Source organism: Notolepis coatsorum, assembly GCF_963971535.1.
Source record: "Notolepis coatsorum genome assembly, chromosome: 8".
Classification (NCBI taxonomy): domain Eukaryota; kingdom Metazoa; phylum Chordata; class Actinopteri; order Aulopiformes; family Paralepididae; genus Notolepis; species Notolepis coatsorum.
Window position 1 is genome coordinate 86,431,116 of NC_140172.1, and position 19,767 is coordinate 86,450,882.

A 19,767-nucleotide genomic window follows, 5' to 3' on the forward strand; every position below is an offset into this window, starting at 1 on the left:
AGGAGGTGGTGCTCACTCTAAGCTGGTGTCTTTAACAGTAGTTCTCCTACGTGATGCAGATGTAGACCCCAGGGTATCTTTCTGTCCTCAATGTCCCTGTGTGCGAAACAAAAGATTAATAACAGGAAAACAATCACCATAGGCTGGGTGACAAACAAATACACAAGTTGGGGTTAACAGAAATGTACACAAACTATACTAAACACAATGCAATGAACCAGAGCTTCAGGTACCAGCTCTACACCAAATACACAACAATATTTCCTATGCTAACAATAATGAACCAGAGCTTTCACCAGCTCTGGTACCAAAAGATACCTAAGAACTCAAACCGAGCTTTAACCAGATTTGGTACAAAAGCACCCTAAAGAGCCACCGCTCTAATTACAAACAGATACAAAGAGCTCTCTCACAAAGACACAGAATAGTTACCACAACCAATGAACCAAACGAACCAGGGAGCTAACTAACACTGAAACACAAAGGGTATATGAAGGGAGAGTGGATGTTAATTGCAGAACGAGTCTCAGCTGCCGCTGCACCGGGGTGAGTTGCTGATTGACCAGCTGCTGCTGCAACTGGGAACCTGAGAGTGGGATATGTAGACACAAGAGGGAGACAAGACAACAACAAACAAAACATGCCTATATATACAACAGATTACATACATTACTCCCATATATATATACATAAGGACACAGTCCGTAACACTCCCCCCCATAAAGAGTCAGCCCATGGCTGGCGACAACACAACACCCAAGTACCCCATCAGTTTTCCCAAAGAACACATCATAACACAAAACAAAACATCCACCACTGCCACCAACCAAACAGACCATCACCTTCCGCCTCTTCATACCTCTCTTGGTAGCATTTGACATGATCAGGGGTGCTGTTGACACAAAATGTCCAGGGGTACAGCAGACCCAACACCAACATCAAAAGATTTAAGACCGTGGTCTGAGAAGGCACCTCACAAAAAAAACAGAGGGACGGTTAATGGTTAAAATGCACAATGGCAGACTGCTGCCCTTTTCCTCCTCACAAAGTAAAATACATAATACAATGTGAGGAAGACCACACAGCACAGCACAAAATGCAGCGCCACAATACGCTGAGCAGCAGAGAGACCCCCCTCAGAGACAGCACTAGCCTCCTGCAGCCCCTTTACAAGCCTGCACACACAAGACAACAAACCCCTCACCTGAGGTTTGTTGTGAAGAGTCTCTCCCATAAGCTGCTTCCTTAACAGCCTAAAAGGGCTGTCTATTGACCGAATTTTATTCACCACCGAACTGACCACCTCTCTGCTTCCAGCTATCCCTGGAGCAGGAGCGGTAAATGAACATGTGCCCAACCCAGCGTCTTCACTCAGGGCAACCACCAGCTTACCACAAGTCCTGGGTAACCGTGGTGCCTCAGAGGCTAGTGTTCCCCGTCGAATTGTCACCCTGTCACTCGTCACAACTACAGGTTGTGGAGCACGGGTGATCGCACACACTGGCACATCTGGGAGAAACGGAGCAAACACATCAGGGCACAAAACATTAGGGCGATCCAAAACTTTAACACATGGCATAACTCTGCCACCAGCGATGTCATTACCTAATAGGAAAGTGACACCTCCCACTGGTAATGATGGGCGCACGCCCACCTTGAACACCCCCTTTGCCAACCCGCAGGTTAAATGTATCTGATGGAGGGGCACCGACACAAAGCCCATGCCGATCCCCTGCACCAACACACTAGAGCCAGTCGATGACTCATTACAAAACGGTAACATGTCTGCTATGATGAATGACTGTGCTGCCCCAGTATCCCGCAGTATGCGTACTGGACGCTGGTCCAACCCACTACCACTGAGCGAGACCAACCCGTCCGACATAAACGGACTGTAACTGGGACCTGGGACGTCACTCACTGTCTGGACCAAACCAACCGCTTTAGGTTGTCCATCTGTCTGAGACTGCTCCTTGCGTCTCAGAACAACACAGTCACTTATTACATGGCCCACTTGATGACAGTAAAAACACTCCCGCTCCTCCTTGTAGCGGGGAGATACTGAGCGGGGCGGACTAGTCTGTCCAACATAGCCACTGCGGCGGATCTGCGGCGGACTAACATGTGACCTAGCTGGAGTGTGAGCAGAGGGGTAAAATGTCCTACTCTCATGTCGGAGAGTACCAAAAGTTTGCCTATGGGTCAGCACAAACTCGTCAGAGAGCACTGCAGCCTGAGCCAACGTACCCACTTTTTGCTCATTCAAATATGTAGCCAAACGGTCAGACAGACTACCTTTAAACTCCTCCAGCAACATTAACTCAGACAGTGAATTAAAATCAGACACGTCACTCGCCTTACACCACCGAAAAAATAGAGACTCCTTCTCACGAGCGAACTCCACAAAAGTACTGCCAGGTAACTTTCTGTGAGCTCGGAATTTTTGCCTATATGCCTCCGGCACTAACTCGTATGCTCGAAGTACAGCTGTCTTAATTGTGTCATAAGACAAACTGTCAGTCAGAGGGAGGGCAGACAGAATTTCCTGGGCTTTTCCTGTTAACTTACATTGCAGTAAGAGAGCCCAGACCTCTTTAGGCCACTTTAAAGACGTAGCCACCCGCTCAAAAGCATTAAAATATGAGTCTACCTCCGCCTCACGAAATTGAGGTACAAGAGAAATTAATCTACTCACGTCATAAGCCCCCACCGCCGTGGAGTTGAGTAGGACTCCCAATCTTAGCAGCTTCAAGCTCCAGCTGCTTCATTTTAATCTCGGCGTCCACCCGGTGGCGGTCAGCGTCCAGCTGGCGGGTTGAGACCTCAGCCTCCAGCTCCATTTTTCTAATAGCCAACCTGTGACTATATTCCCTCTCTTCCTTCCTCTCCTCAAACTGCAACCGTGCTAAACTCAATTTCAGACTGGCCTCCTCAGCACTCCCACTAGGGAAAGATGCTGCACGTCCGTGCACTGGAGACGTGACACCCGAAAGGGGAGGCTTATCCTCTACCCCGTCTTTAACCGGGTCTACCACCGGAGGTTCCTCGCCCTCCTCTTGCTCCGTGTCCGAGGCCGACTGAGGGGAAGAAATAAAAGACGCCCCCTCACCCATACCGAGCACCTTGTTCCACACCAATATGCGCACCACCTCTTCTCTCAGGTCAGCCTTTGCCAAACTTTTAGAAAGGGCGACCTGAAAATGCGAGGCGATGGCAAACAAGTCTTCCCTCCTACACTGATCCAAACGATCAACCGAGGGATCACCCAGGAACTCCTCCACCCCAAAAGACGTCAACCCTACCCAGACCAGTGCACACAAACACCAAAAACACACCTAACAAACTACCACCCAAAACCAAGCAACGTGCCCACCGCACACCAACACCAAATGTCTGTCGCCCAACTACCGAGCCCCCATTTAACAATTAGAAGTACTCTCTTTCTTAGTAGTCAAGTACATTTTATTAGCAGCTAGTACTAATAGTAGTTGTTGTTCTGGTAATCCTTGGTGTGGCAGCATAACTAATAATATTATTACTACTCCCACTGCAGCAGTAGTAGCAGTAGCAACAGTAGTAGTAGTAGTAGTAGTAGTAGTAGTAGTAGTAGTAGTAGTAGTAGTAGTAGTAGCAGTAGCAGTAGTAGTAGTAGTAGTACAGTAGTAGTAGCAGTAGGGGCGACAGTGTATCAGGAGGTAGAACAGTCGTCTGGTAATCCTGGTTTGATTCTGGCTCTTCCCAGCAGCGTGTCGAAGTGTCCTTGAGCAAGACACTTAACCACCTATAACTGCTCCCGATGAGCAGGTCGGGAACCTTGCATGGTTGCCTCTGCCGTCGGTGTGTGAATGTGTGAGGGAACGGGTGAATGTTAGGCATAAGTTGTAAAGTGCTTTGGATAAAAGCTGCTCTATAAATGCAGTCTTGCTTGCAGTGCTCTGAACAGAGGGGGGAACTCTGCCTAATACTGCCTGAGGAGCTGCCTAATACTGCAGACTACGTCAGCTACCGGCTCGCCTGCAACAAGAATGATGACTACCCGGAATTCTCCCCACCCATTTCTTTTGTTACCATGGCAAACAGCCCACCAGGCCCTGCCCATCCACCCGATTACTCTCAAAGTATTTTCCGTTATCCGACGGTGACGGAGGGACTGAGCTCACTCCCCTCTCCCACGCTAGTATTCAATACTTTCCCAAAAGAGCAGTATGTCTGAAGGAGCAAGATAGTACTACTACTGGTACTACTACAATTATTACTACACAGTGGTGTAGTGATTAACACTGTCGCCTCACAGCAAAAAGGTCCTGGGTTCGATTCCCGCTTGGGGACCAGGTTGCCGGTTTGCCAGGTACCCAGGTGGGGTATCCCGGGACTTTCTGTGTGGAGTTTGCATGTTCTCCCCTGTGCTCGCTTGCTCCATAAACCCACTTGCATGTTCTCCCCTGTGCTCGCTTGCTCCATAACGCGTCCCTGGCGAAGATGGACAGGAGCACTTGGATTGGTCCTGGGGTGCTGCCCCACGCCGCAACTAATGTCTGTTCCCAGCTGCCCTTGGGGGAGAAGCATGACGGGATGGGTCAAGCGCAGAGACGAAATTCAATCGGCAACCCAAAAAGAAAAATGCATGTGTGTGGGCAACGAATAAAGACTTCTTCAGAGTCCAGTTTTAATTTAATTAACAAGTTCTAAGTTTCCTAAATAACTGAATTGTAAACGTAGGTAATATTATAGTTCTACTAGTAGTGCCAGTACTAATAATATTACCACCACCAGCAGTACTACTACTACTACTACTATTACCAGTACTATTACTACTACCAATACCAGTACTATTACCACCACCACATGGATATACCACAAGGCAAGCATTCGATTCACGCTTTACTTTACCGAAAACAAATGCTCTGAAAAAGACGGTAATGTATAGAGCAGTTGCTTATTGGAATAGTATACAGAGAAATATAACTATGGTAGGAACAAATGTATGTAAAAAATTGCGCTCAGGAATAACGAGATACATTTTGGTCATTGACTTATTATGGAAATATAAAGGTGACTGGAGACAAGTTATGCTATATTATAAGTTAAAATCGTATAAAAAAAATTTTTGTTTGTTTTCTTCAATGTTTGTGGTTTTCTATTTTTATTTTTAAAATGTTTGTGTTTGTATTTTAAATGTTTGGACCCCAGAAAGAGTAGTCTCACCACCACTACTATACACACTATAAGGTGACCAAGCATCCAGATCTGTGCAGGACAGTCACACATTTGAACCTTCTGCCCTGGCCACGTCCTGTAACAGAAGAGAATGTCCTAAATTTCACTAAACTCGTACTTAAAAATTATAAATATAATTATAATCATTATTGTTTTTGTCTAATTAATCACCAACCAAGCACCCATAATAATATATTTGATTTGTAGGGTGCTTTATAGTTGTGGAGCAAATCTCAAAGCGCTACATTTTAAAAGAACATTAAAAACTAACTAAGAGTAAAAGAAAAGAAAGAATATAAAATAAGCAAGACTCCTAAAACTAGCAAGGAGTAAAAAGAACACTAAAACTAGTAAAAGAGTAAAAAACATCAAATAAGAAGGGCTAAATCTGATAAAAGAAGTGTGGAGCTAAAACTAGATACAAATCAACAAAAGGCTCTATTAAAAAGATTAGTTTTGAGCATCCACAATCTGTGGTGCTCTCAGGTGGTCAGGGAGAGCATTCCACAGACTGGGAGCGGATGAGCAGAAAGCCCAATCTCCCATAGTGCATAGTCCCATCATGTTTCCTGGTCTGGATTAAAAGATTTCTCTCGCTATGTGGCTGCTGTTGACCTTGAGCTCCTCTGCCCAAAAATGACATTCTTCTGTATGTCAACAGTATAAACATCCAATCGAATCCAACTTTATTTATAAAGCGCTTTAACAGCCACAGCCACCCGGCTCAGTGGCCTCGTGGGTAGAGTGTCCGCCCTGAGTTCGGGAGGCTGGGAGCTCAAGCCCCGGCCGAGTCATACCAAAGACTATTTAAAAATGGTACCCATAGCCTCCCTGCTTGACACTCAGCATCAAGGGTTGGTTTGGGGGAAAGTCCATGCGACATACTAGCGGGGTCCAAGGGGTGTACTTGTACATCAAGCTGCCTCACGCTATGGAAACAGGAGATAGGCTCCTGCCCCATGTGCCGTTACGGCTCGAGAACCATTGGTTCTCAAAGGCAAAACTTCTTAACAGCATATTAAAAAACTATAAGCAGCACTAAAAATATATAAAAGAACAAGAGTAACAAAAAGAAAAAGGTAAACATAGGCAACAATAAAAAATGTAATAGATGAGTACTTAAAAATATTTAAAAGCAAAGGACACAGTAACAAAACGATACAACAATAATACAGTAAAACAATAAGATCATAAAATCAACACATGGTGTCGAAAGCCAGAGAGAAAAGGTGGGTCTTAACACATTCAGAGCCACGCCCCTTTGACCATAATAGGGCTACCGTGCCAATAAGGAAGTCAATGGGAGGTTGGGGAAATTTGCGAAGGCTTAAACTATATCTTAAATTATGGCTATGGGTCTAAAACACCCCTCGCTTATCAATGACTTGCTTGCAGTCAACATGTACGAAACGGATTGTTTTTTTCATTGGTACATTTCCGTTTTATACCGTTTTGAATAGGAGTATAGTTTGAGAGTTCTAGTAATTCCAGGGAAATTCCGCGATAATAGCTCTTTAGTGGAATACACAAAACACGTTATCGATAGTATATGTGTACTTATGCACGCTAGAGAAGCAGGCTGAAAAATCGATTATCCATGCCGTGCTTAGCGCTAACGTTACGCACACACACACACGTTGTGATCGCTGTGAAAAAAACATCTGATTAACCCAAAATTGGTAAAATAGAGTCCTTACCTCACATCAGATGTTCTGCAAAAAGATCAATCCAATTCCTGATCATTCCAAATATTGATCGCGTTTATTGGTCCAACTAGTCCAAAACACATAATCGAAAGCTGCTCTCAGCCTCCCCAGTGAATGTGGTAACAGATACTGCTTGCCAGAGAAGGGAAAACCCCGGACAGGACTTTTTTTCTGATGCACATGCCCACCCAATCCAATCCAATGATGTGCAATACCATCCGGGAGACGATAGGCAGCGGTATTTGCCCTTTTCGAGCTCAGACCCATTCCCAATGATAACGTCAGGCTGGATGGATGAAAAATGAATGGATATTGCTAATAAAAGAAATAACGATTAAAAAACTAGTTTTATAGTTTTTTTCTCTGGCCTTGGTACTCAACGCATGGCGAGTTAAAACGACTAATCTCGTCGTTGGTACTCAATGTATTAAGGAGGCCTTTAAAATGGGACAGTGATGAGGCCTGCCTAATCTGCAGCGGCAGCTCGTTCCACATTTTGGGGGCGACAACGGAGAAGGCACGGTCCCCCCTGAGCTTACGCCTAGTTTTAGGCACTACTAGGAGCAGCTGACCTGAGAGAGCGAGAAGGTGTATAGAACTGCAACAGCTCAGAGAGGTAGGGTGGGGCAAGGTCAATAATTTGAAAATGAATCCTAAAGTGCACTGGAGTGAGGATAAAATCAGTGAGATGTGGTCGTATTTTCGAGTGCCAATTAAAAGACATGCAGCGGCGTTCTGCACCATTTGAAGGCGAGCCACAGAGGATCCACTCACCCCTATATAAAGTGCATTGCAGTAATCCAGCCTAGTAGTCACAAATGCATGGATTACTGCTTCAAAATACTGCGCCTGTAGGATGGGTTTAATTTTGGCCAGCTGCCTCAACTGGAAAAAGCTTGGTCTGGGTCAATTTTTACACCTAAGTTCTTCACTATTGGTTTGACATGTTGTGCCAGCGAACCCAGGTCTAGCAGTGAGGTCACAGAGGGGCCACCAAATACCATGACCTCCGTCTTTTTATCATAAAAATCTTTAACACATTCGGGACGGGCCACGGAGATCTCCGTGTTTCGATTCCACCGGTTGTGGACAGAGGCACGGATATATCCGTGGGAAGTTGTTATTGCTTTTATTCCATTTTAATAACCTATTCAAGGTCGCAGAGCGGCACTGCAGATTTACCCTACTCTATGAATTCGAGAAGGTGCAATACCGGCCAGATCCTCTTAGGGGCACTAGCGCGCTAATGCAGTGTGCCCTGTGGCTGAACGGATCAGTCTTTTTTTTTTTTACTTTCAATGGAGATTTCAGTAGCAGGATTCTGTATGTGCAGCATGTAGCTTGGATTACGTTTCGGATTGCAGATTTCACCATGCAATAAGGGGATTTATCATCAGCCAATGGACATATCGATCTACCAGATGGCGATCGATAACGGGGGAATGCTCGGGGGGGTCAGCCCGGACCACGGTAAGATCTTTTTCACGTAAATTACAGCCCGATCGGGCATTGTTTTGATAGCCATCCAGGCGATCGGCCTATGTGGCTAGTTAGACGAACACGGTTATTGGTAATCAATAATAATAAACGATGTCCCCCGCCCCCCCCCCTTTCATGCATACATGCTTTGGGATCGTCCCGATCATATGCAGTTTGAGTTATTTCTGTAGCATCTGTAAAACGGAAATGCCATTGGATATAACGTTAGCAGCTATTAGCCCTATATCTAGCCTTCCAGAAAATATACTAGTCCCAAATCCCGTATAACGCTTATATTCACGGCGCTATAAAATGAGAACCTATTGATGATTTTTTTTTCTTTAAGCCATTTTGAAGGGACGGTTTATGGACTCAATTGACAATGAGAATGGACAGATAGCAATACTATAAAGTATAGATTTAGCTGTACAAACAGCCCCACGTTTGTTTACATTCCCCGGTCCTCTTGACATTAATTAGACTCAGCCCAATGGCCCCGAATGTGTTCAAATTAAATGCCATCCAGGACTTAATGTCATCGAGACATTTGGTCAGCGGCTCTATGGGAAAGGAGCCAGAATTTTTTTGGGCATATAAATCTGGCTGTCAACTAATGCTTGTATATCTTATCGTGTGTTGTCATGTTTGTTTATGTGTTTGTTTAAAAAAGAATAAAAAAATAAAATACAAAAAATAAAATCTGGCTGTCATCAGCGTAGCAGTGAAAAGGGATGCCATGCTTTCTGAGGATGGAACCAAGGGGCAATAAATAAATAGAGAAAAGGACATGCCAAGTATCGAGCCCTGGGGTACACCATACAATAGGGGGGCAGTAGAGGACACAGAGTCCTCAAGCCTAACACAAAAAGATCGATCTGCCAGGTAGGACTTGAACCATTTAAGGGCTATGCCTCTGATGCCCACCCACTGTTCAAGGCGGGCAATTAAAATCTCATGGTCCACCGTGTCAAGGACAACCAGGACAACAGAGTCACTGGAATCAGTAGCTAAAAAGATGTCATTAACACAGGAACACTTTGAAGGTGTCATGACGGCTTATTTCTTGACATCTTCAAGGTGAATGTTTAAGCAGTTTTCCGGTAGGACTTTTGGTTGGTCTGTTATTGACACAAAATGACTAAGCCGTTTTTTTTCTGTGTTCCTGTGTTCCTGCCTCGGACAGAAAAATATTAAGATTAAACTGGACTTTGAAGAAGTCTTTATTTATTGCACACATTGAAACGTACTGTAGTCATGCAGCGACACGCATATGAACACACATTTACCGTACTTTTCGGACTATAAGCCGTGGCTTTTTTCCCCATTTTTCGACCCTGCTGCTTATATAACGGTGCGGCTTATATGTGACTCGACGTGACCAAACCTGAAAATGTAAAAATCGAAATATTGCTTTTTTGACTGCATTGAAATGTTATTGATCTGTTCCCTTATTTGCTAAACTTAATACAACTTGTAAATGAGGTAATTCTTGTTATTTGTCCGACAGTATTGTGTCCCAATGCTAATTACATATGGTAATTAAACATTAAAACACCTGCGGCTTATAGTCCAGTGCGGCTTATATATGTACACATCATTCAATTTAGCTGCTGCGGCTTATATTCAGGTGCGGCTTATAGTGCGAAAAGTACGGTAAATACATTTAAAAAAAGAAAAAATTTCATCTGTGCACTTGACACATCTCGTCATGCTTCCCCCCCAAGGGCAGCCGGGAACAGACATTAGTTGCGGCGTGGGGCCGCACCCCAGGACCAATCCAAGTGCTCCTGTCCATCTTCGCCAGGGACGCATTAGCGATCTGTTCTGCATGTTTTTCCATTGGGTTTATCTCTTTGTGCAAACTCCACACAGAAAGGCCGGGGAGATACCCCACCTGGGTACCTACTACCTGGCAACCTGGTCCCCAAGCTCGAATCGAAGCCAGGACCTTCTTGCTGTGTGAGGCGACAGTGTTAACCACTACACCACCGTGCACTGGGCTTAAATAGATCATGTAGTTTCTAAGATGGGTAGGGCACTATCTGTGGTTAAGACATGTGTCTATTATTTAAAAGATCAGTCTATCAAACAGATCACAGAGGCCCTTGTTCTCTCACCTTGACTACTGTTCAGTTGTCTGGTCTAGTTCTGTCTCACCTTGACTACTGTTCAGTTGTCTGGTCTAGCGCTACAAAGAAATACTTACACAAACTGCCTGCTTTGTTGTTCGGAGGATACATCTTCCAGTAATCTCCTTGTTTTTTTGCAAAAATATTTTTACTCAAACTAGGCCTAAAAGCTTGTATAGTAGAATTGTATATATCAATGAGAGACATGGACATAAAACCAGGCAGGTTACACTAGCATATTGTAGTAACTTTACAGAGGGCATGTGCCTTGAAGTAGACAGTTATGTAAAGAGCTACTTTGAGTGATTTTGATTTGATTTGATTACGGATCCATAGCAACCAGCTAGTCTTCCTGGGGTCCACACAAAAAATACATACAAAAACAATTATTATTGCAAAACAAAATGATTAAAAGTCAGTACTCAACACACAATGCATAATGAAACTAACTATTAAGATGGCTAAAATTACATGCAAAGATTATTTAAAAAAGTTAATCTACTGTAAATGCAGCAGAGGTTTTGAGGCAGGTTATTCCAAAGAGTTAATGATCTAACAATAAAAGATCTCCTTAAAGCGTTGGTTTTTGGACCTGGTAATTCAAGCTGCCCATTACTGGAACCTCTAGTGTAATGATCATGCACAGTATTACTATAAACAATCTGTTTATGTATAAAAACAGGAGTTTTACTGCTCATGACCAACTTGAACAGCACAAGTGTATTAAAACTTAAAAGACAATCTATTTTCAACGTTAAGCCAAGAGAGGCGGGCATGCATACGGCTCACATTAGACCTTAGTGAGCAGCCCAGTACCAACCGTGCTGCCCTGTTTAAGACAACCTGGAGCTTCCTGAGGTCACCACTCGCAGCAGATGACCACATTGTAGAGCAATAGTCAAGATGACATAAAACTAAACTTTGCACTATCTGACATACAAGTGGGAACATGATGCCTTATAATATAAAGAATGCCAGTTCCAAATACCTTTTTAAAAGGCTACTGAAAATAGTATGTTGAGTTATAGTTAGGTGTGGAGGTTTGTACCTTGTGCTTGTTTTATTCCGTTACCATGTTTCTGATACAACTGTGTTTTGTAGTATGTTTGCTACAGTAGGGGTTTATGTTGTTAATATGTAACTTTTAACTTGTTTTTGGTTTCTTTGTTGGTTGGTTAGTTATTAGTTTGTGTGGGTGATAAGTGATAATTGATTTCACTGTTTTATGTTGTTTCGTTTTGTTGTTTTTATCATGTGTGGAACCCGGGAAGATTAGCTGCCACCATTGTGGTGGGGATCCAAATAAACAAGCTCAGCTAGTACTTTGCTGTAAAGGAAATTATAAAATTCCACTGTGGACATATAACCGTTACTACTACTACTATTACTACAGATTCCGATTCCTTTATTAACTCATTGGACGCCACCGCTTAAGTGTGCGAGAGGGCGCTAGAGCGCCACCGCTTTAATCAATGGGAGGACTGGGAGATTTGCGAGTACTTAAAATATATCTTAAATGATGGCTATGGGTCTAATACACTCGTCGATTATCAGTGAGTTGCTTGCAGTCAACATGTACAAAACGGATAGTTTTTTCATCTGTACATTTCCGTTTTATACCGTTTTGAATACGAGTATAGTTTTGGTGATTTCTAGTAATTCCAGAGAAAGACGCGATAATAGCCCTTTACTGGAATACACAATTACACAATTTTTCGGCTGATTATCGAATCTTCCTGAAATCAACGCTAGATCATCATTATTGTCCTTCCTCGTGCATACATGAAATGGCTCTCGTAGCCCCCCCCCCCCCCCCCCCCCCCCACCTCCTGCACCCAACGGAAAACAGCCACACATACACACACAGATACAGCGTCGATCGGGGTAGAAATACATATCAGATCAAAATACGTGTTCCTTTTATTATCAGAATCACGAGAGCAAGATACTGTATCGATAACGAAAGAGAAGCCAGGCTTCAACTGAGGGTATATAAAGAAAGAGAATTAAACAATAACAACAACGACAAGAGGTTCCATAACTTGTCCTGTGGCCGACTGCATGCAGGTTCTGTTGAAGATCCGACAACAGACAGAGAACAAGAGATTACTATAAAGGCAAAACTCCCAGCAAACCACACGCAGTAATTAGTGACAACAAACCACAGGTGACAGTCAATCAGCGCTAATTACAGAGAACAGGGTGAAGTACTCCAGAATGGCAGTAGGGTTTCCAGTCTTGGGAGAGGACAGAAACCCAGAACGTTATAGGGGGGGGGGGGGGGGGGGGGGGGGGGGGGGGGGCAGCCTCGCAGATCTATCGTTGGAATCAGGTTACCTCACCTGATTATTTAAACCACGCCTGCACGGCTTGGATCGTCCCAGAAAAAAACTATACCATTCCCAGTGGAGTGCAATACCAGCCGGAAGGCGTAGGGGGCGGTATTTGCCCTTTTGCGAGCTCAGACCCATTCCCAACAATAACATCAGGCTGGATGGATGAAAATGAATGGACATCGCTAATAAAAGAAATAACGATTAAAACCTGACTATACTCGTGATTGGCGCTCAAGCGATGGCGAGTTAACCCGACTATCATCGTGACTGGTGTCCAATGAGTTAAGCCATATGTGTAAATTGTTGCGGCATTACAGTGTATGATTTTTTTCCATACATTTCTTTTACCACATAACAGCAACAACAGACACAGGACAAAGACAGTGCAGTGGAGGATTATGATAGTACTACTACCATTAATATAACAGTTACTACTAGTACTACTACTACTACTATTACTACAACTGATAGTACTACTACCATTAATATAACACTTACTACTAGTACTACTACTATTATTACTACAACTGATAGTACTACTACCATTAACACTTTAATCGCCATGGGTTAAATTAATTTACCATCCCTCGCCAGCTCTATTTGTCTATGGAGAAGTTCCCCTTCTTTGCAGGGCTATAACTTTTTAAATTCTATTGCTACATTGCCATTATTATGGCCCATTCAATGTCCTATATGTATTGTTCAGGGTGTAGCAACGTTAAACTTTTTCATTCACATATTCATACTAAAATATGGTCTAAAGTATAAGTATGTTTTTATCGTTTTCTGCAGCTTTCTTCAGAACATGATTTATAGCCCTAAATGCATTATATTGATGATCAAATACAGTTTGGTAGGAATCTGTGCGAGATAAAAAGTTTCAACTGGACGTGCTTCTAGGAGTTACTACATATCATCTGATGATGACCGGATGGGCGGGGGATCGTTTATAATTCCGTGGGCAGCATTAGATGATTCATCCAGAGTGGGTCATATGTTCATCAGATCAGTTAGTATAGAATACGTTAGAAAAGAACGCTGAATCTTACCGTGGCTTCCTGGCAGATGAGCGTGGAACAGATTTTTTTCTATTATGGGATGTAGAAATGCCCGATCCATTTCCAGGTTGTATAATAGTATATACGTCCAAATAACGTTGTTTATTGAGTTAGGGCGAGCAATCTATTATCCAGTGTTTCAAGATGGAGTCGCGGGAGCTATAACGAGTGGCCGGACCACATTTGGATGAGTACTACCGGTTCAAAGGTTAATATCCGGTTGGCGATCTGCCACCAGATGGCGCTCTTGAACCGCTAGAGAGTTGAGAGGAGATCAGCAGTGTGTCTCAGGGCTCCGGAAAGGAAATATGATTTCGATGACAGATTTTTGAAATATTGACATCAAAGACGAGTTACGGCGTCTTCGGCAGAATGAGCATGGCTCGGAATGACGTGAAAACTCGTTCCCGGCGATCATAGTGTTAATATAACAGTTACTTCTAGTACTACTACTATTACTACAACTGATCGTACTACTACCATTAATATAACAGTTACTACTAGTACTACTACTATTACTACAACAACTGATCGTACTACTACCAATAATATAACAGTTACTACTAGTACTACTACTACTATTACTACAACTGATAGTACTACTACCATTAATATAACAGTTACTACTAGTACTACTACTACTATTACTACAACAACTGATCGTACTACTACCATTAATATAACAGTTACTATAGTACTACTACTACTACTATTACTACAACTGATAGTACTACTACCATTAATATAACAGTTACTACTACTAGTACTACTATTACTACAACTGATAGTACTACTACCATTAATATAACAGTTACTACTAGTACTATTACTACAACTGATCGTACTACTACTATTATTATGACTGATACTACTACTACTACTACTACTACTACTACTACTACTACTATAACAACTGCTAGTACAACTAATGTCTGTTCCCAGCTGCCCTTGGGGGGGGGGGGGGGGAGCATGACGGGATGGGTCAAGCAGAGCACAGAGATGAAATTCAATCAGCAACCCAAAAAGAAAAATGCATGTGTGGGCAACGAATAAAGACTTCTTCAGAGTCCAGTTTTTATTTAATTAACAAGTTCTAAGTTTCCTAAATAACTGAATTGTAAATGTATGTAATATTATAGTTTTACTAGTAGTGCCAGTACTAATAATATTACCACCAGCAGCAGTACTACTACTACTACTATTACCAGTACTATTGGTACTACTACCATTAATATAACCGTTACTACTAGTACAACTACTACTACTAAAATGTTTGACATATTACTACTAGTAATAGTATATTACTATTAATATTAATTCCCAATCAGGTCTCTGACATCAAGGCCACCTAATCATCCCTTCCCCTTAATTGACTGATATCAATCCCCATCTCCTGAGCTGTTCAGCCATTGTGTAGTGTGATGTGTGCCGGGTGCCAGTGTATGGCAGCCATTGAGCCTGCGTAGCCCAAGGATGGGTGCTACCAGTGGTGGTGAAGGAGGCAATTTCCACACTTCATTGTAAAGCGCTTTGAGTGTATAGAAAAGCACTATATAAATGCAATGAATTATTATTATTATTACTATCACCATATCATTTTACTCTTAAATATGTTCATGTTTTTTTTATTGCATTGTATTTTCTTCTTTTTTTACTGTATTTTGAGTATATACAGAATATTCATATTTTGCTAATTTGTTCATTTGTTTTTTAAGAACTGTGTACTAAATATGCTTTGAAAAGTGATTCATAAAGTTCATTATTACTACTGCTACTACCCATTGGTTTTTAATGGAATACTCTCAATTGTACTCCACTTGAATACTGGAGTAGATATTTGTTCTCTTGATAATTTTTTTTAACTGTTACTTTAATGTATTCAATTCAACAATCACTTTGTAATAAAACTACTCTAATCCAACAAGTAATTAAAAGAGTATCTCTAATCTGATTACTGTGTGTTTCTACAGTAACTGGAATGGAAGTTACCTGTGTGCTCTGATACGTCTGTCTTACAGTAACTGTAACTCATTACAGTTATACTCCTGCATAAACTGATTACTACAATGGATTACATTTAAAAATATATATTTGTCATGGTATTACTGCTTTTCTCCAAGGTGACTGCAATAATTCAGATTTAAAAAGTATAGTTTACTTTAAAAACGTTTTTATGAACAAACCTTAAGTTGGTTTGGTAAAGCTTGTATCAATAAAAACTGTCAATGCCAGATGACAATCAGCTGCTCCTCCGGTCTTCACACACCTGCACCCCATCCTGTACTTAGGATAGAGAGAGTAGCTAGGTCGGGATAGAGAGAGAGAGAAACCAAGGGTTATCTGAATAAAAAAGAAATAAAAAAATCTAACCCTAACTAACAGTACGGTCATGCACTTGTCCTAATAAACTAACCTACACTGTAGCACTCAACACTTTGATGAACATTGTTGCTCAGCTGATAGAGTTGTGCCCTTCCTGATGGCTTGTCGTACAGAACTTGTAAGTCGCTTTGGATAAAAGCGTCAGCTAAATGACTAAATGTAAATGTTATAGAAGACGGGAAGCCTGGAGGCTTGGAGGTGCATGACAGTACCTCCCCCTCAACGAACGCCACCTGGTGTGGGAGGTCAGGATTAGCCTGCTGAAAATCAGCAGCGATCAGGGAAGGGTCTAGGATCTGGTGGCGGGGAATCCAGCTCCTCTCCTCTGGTCCGTAACCCTCCCAGTCCACCAAGTACTGGAGGCCACGTCCACGGCGACGCGCATCCACCAGATGACGGACCGTGTAGGCTGGGTGATCGTCAATCATCCGAGGAGTAGGAGGAGCAGGAGCGGGGGGTTGAAGTGGGCTGGAGGAGACAGGCTTAATCCTGGAAACATGGAAGGTAGGATGGATACAGGGAACAAGGTAACCACAAACGAACGGCAGAGCATTTATTTTTTATGATTTTATTAATTTTGAAAGGTCCGATAAATTTAGGAGAAAGTTTGCGGCTCTCTACCTTTAAAGGAAGATCCCGAGTAGACAGCCACACCCTCTGACCGGGATGCGTCTATTCTTATCCCAACGCATATTTGCTTCCACGTTCACGTTTTGCGAATCTGATTGGCCACTGCCGTTTCTGGTGCGATCTGATTGGCCACTGATGTTTCTGGTCATGTGACATGTGCGCCCAATCGCGTGATGTGCCCATTTCCGCCTCGACCAGCAGCAAACTACCTAACACCTACGATCCACACTCTAACCTTAACCAACTTCGAAAGAGTGCCTAAGCTTAACCAGCGAAAGAACTTGCCGTCACACGATTGGCGCGACCAGAAACGCCAGTGGCCAATCAGAGCGCAAAACGCGAACGCGGAAGCAAACATGCGTTGGGATAGAAATTTAGGCGACCGGGACGGTGGTGGGGGCTGGTGTCTGGTGCCGATCATACTGCCGCTGGTACCGGGGAGAAGCCCGGAGTAGGGATCCAGGTGCTATGGCAACACCGGACGAAAGCCTGGGCAGAGGGAACTCCAACCTCCTCCTCCTGCGGGAAAAAGTGGGGGTTGATAGCCCAGGTAGCACTGGAAAGGGGACAGGTTAGTGGGAGAACTGGGGAGCGAATTGTGGGGGCGTACTCCACCAGAACCAAATGCTGACTCCAGGTGGAGGGGTTGGACACAACAAAGCATCGCAGGGTGGCCTCCAGGGTCCTGGTTGGTCCATTCGGACTGGCCATTAGATTGGGGTTGATACTGAAGTAAGGCTGGCTGTAGCCCCAATGAGGAAGCAAATGCCTTCAAGAATTGTGCTGAGAACTGGGTAGGCCATGCAGACGGAAGACATGTTGAACCATTAGACTGGCTGTTTCCTTGCCAGAGGGTAGTTTGGGAAGAGGAATGAAGTGGGCTGCCTTGGAGAACCGGTCAACCACTGTGAGGATGGCGGTGTTCCCCTCCGAAGGGGGTAACCCGGTGACAAAGTCCAGGGAAGTCAAGTCAAGTCAAGAGTTTTATTTGTCACGGCATACAAGTATACAATGAAATGCAGGTGGTCTTGCCCGCAACGATGTGCAATACAGTAGTAACAACATATAATAGAATCCAATAAAACAACATTGTGCAATAAACAAGTAACATAGTAGGGCATATCGGTATTTGTACATAAGTTATTTACAGAGCATGAAGGACATGCTAGGTCCTGTGGTAGTGCAATACACTGTTAGCTATGGATGAGGCACTGGGTCTTTCTGTACATTGCTATTTTATACAATCTCAGGTTATACTATACTATTTTTAAAGTGACCTTTCCTTAGTGGCCATAAGTGTGGGCGTGTGCAGCATGAGTGTGTGCTTGAGATGTGGGACCAAGGGCGATGGGTGAAGGCAGGGGATGGAGTAAACCATAAGGAGCGGAATGGGAGGACTTGTTCTGGGCACTGGGGGACCCTGATGTAAACAAGACGAAAGTCTTTCTCTGGTCTGCATCCCCTTAACAATTGTGTGTATTGAGCTGTACTGTACTGTACCCATTCTGCAATCTGTTAAATAAAGTTTAAATAAACGCATCGCGGATCTGCCCGCACAGTGCAATACTCCAATTCAGCCATTGGGTGGGTGGCGCTGCTGAGCGGGCCTGTGACGGTCTTGTGACCCAAATCAGCCATTGGGAGAGCGAGGGGCCTGACAGCGCGGGGACTGAGAGTGCTGCGCTGACGTTCTGCAGATGAATACTATTGCTAACTTTACTGCCAATAGCTCTCGGTTGCCCACGTCGTAGTTTCTCTCCGCAGGTGACAATCGACGGGAGAAAAGCGCAGGGGTGGAGCTTGCCATCCGAGAGGGTACACTGGGAGGCTGCGAGGTCATGGTATGACTCAGGGATAGAGGACAGGTCTGAAGATTTAGACAGGACTGTTGTAAAGCGACTATTCAAAAGTCACAACTAAAAGCCGCATAGAGGGCTTTGGCAGGGAGATCTGTCCGACACGCGAGTGCAATGAATGAGCCTGAGTCCGTAGCTGCAGTTCAAGGGTGTTTATTTGAGCCTTCAGTTACATGCTCTTGCAGATGGTATAAATTGATTTTGATGGTTAAATAAGTAACGTAGCGCGGTCAACAGAAATATAGTTACCCTACCTCACCCTCTCTCTGTAACAAACAAACACTGAATGGTTCCTAGGCACAGGTAATATTAATTACCCTTCTTCCCCGGTGACCCACCCACACCTCCAGACAGACACACCCACTACCACTGGTGAGAAAATGACATACACCGCCCTGCTCCTACAACTGTGGACGGGACTATGAAAGGTGTAGACAAGAGGTGTGACATGTGGTGTTCCAAGAAAGGATATTACCAGCGGCCCACTCTATGTGGGGGGTATGTTGTCTTAACCAGGGGTAACCTAAAACTATGGGGGTGAGGGGACAGTCAATGAGGTAGAGGGAGATCATCTCACGGTGATTGCCAGAAACCAAAAGAGTGAGGGGTACCGATTTAAGGTCGATAAGGGTTGACCACCAGAGGGGGTTCTACGGGCTCAGTCTCTATGCCCAATCTCTACGCCAATGAGCGATCCAGGAAACTCTCGCCGGCTCCGGAGAGGAAACTTCAGCTCGGCTCGATCGTATCTCTCCTACAACGATTGAGCCGGCTCTTTTACGGGACGGGTAGGGCATTTGGCTAGAACATTTCCGGGCTGTCCACGGTAGAAACCGTCTCTCGGTCATGCGACAAGCCCACTCCGCCGGTGTAACAGCCGTCCGTCCGTCCAAGCTGCATCGGCTCTGCGTCGGAAGTTGTCGTGTCCTCTCTCTCTCTGCGAAACTCAGAAGCGAGGGGAGGGGGGCCGATCG

The 19,767-nt window shown here is 43.9% G+C and overlaps 1 protein-coding gene across 1 annotated transcript in view; it reads left to right on the forward strand.

Annotated features, from left to right (window-relative positions):
* LOC311233501 (nectin 1a-like) overlaps positions 1–18,784 on the forward strand; it is a gene marked incomplete at both ends in the record, with an annotated part of 112,718 nt that extends 93,934 nt beyond the window's left edge. Inside the window, 3 exons of the mRNA XM_084320468.1 lie at positions 3,932–4,118; positions 16,653–16,811; positions 18,702–18,784. Coding sequence (XP_084176594.1) covers positions 3,932–4,118; positions 16,653–16,811; positions 18,702–18,784 — 429 coding nt within the window. The remainder of the gene's footprint in view (positions 1–3,931; positions 4,119–16,652; positions 16,812–18,701) is intronic.
* Between the last annotated feature and the right edge of the window lie 983 nt (positions 18,785–19,767).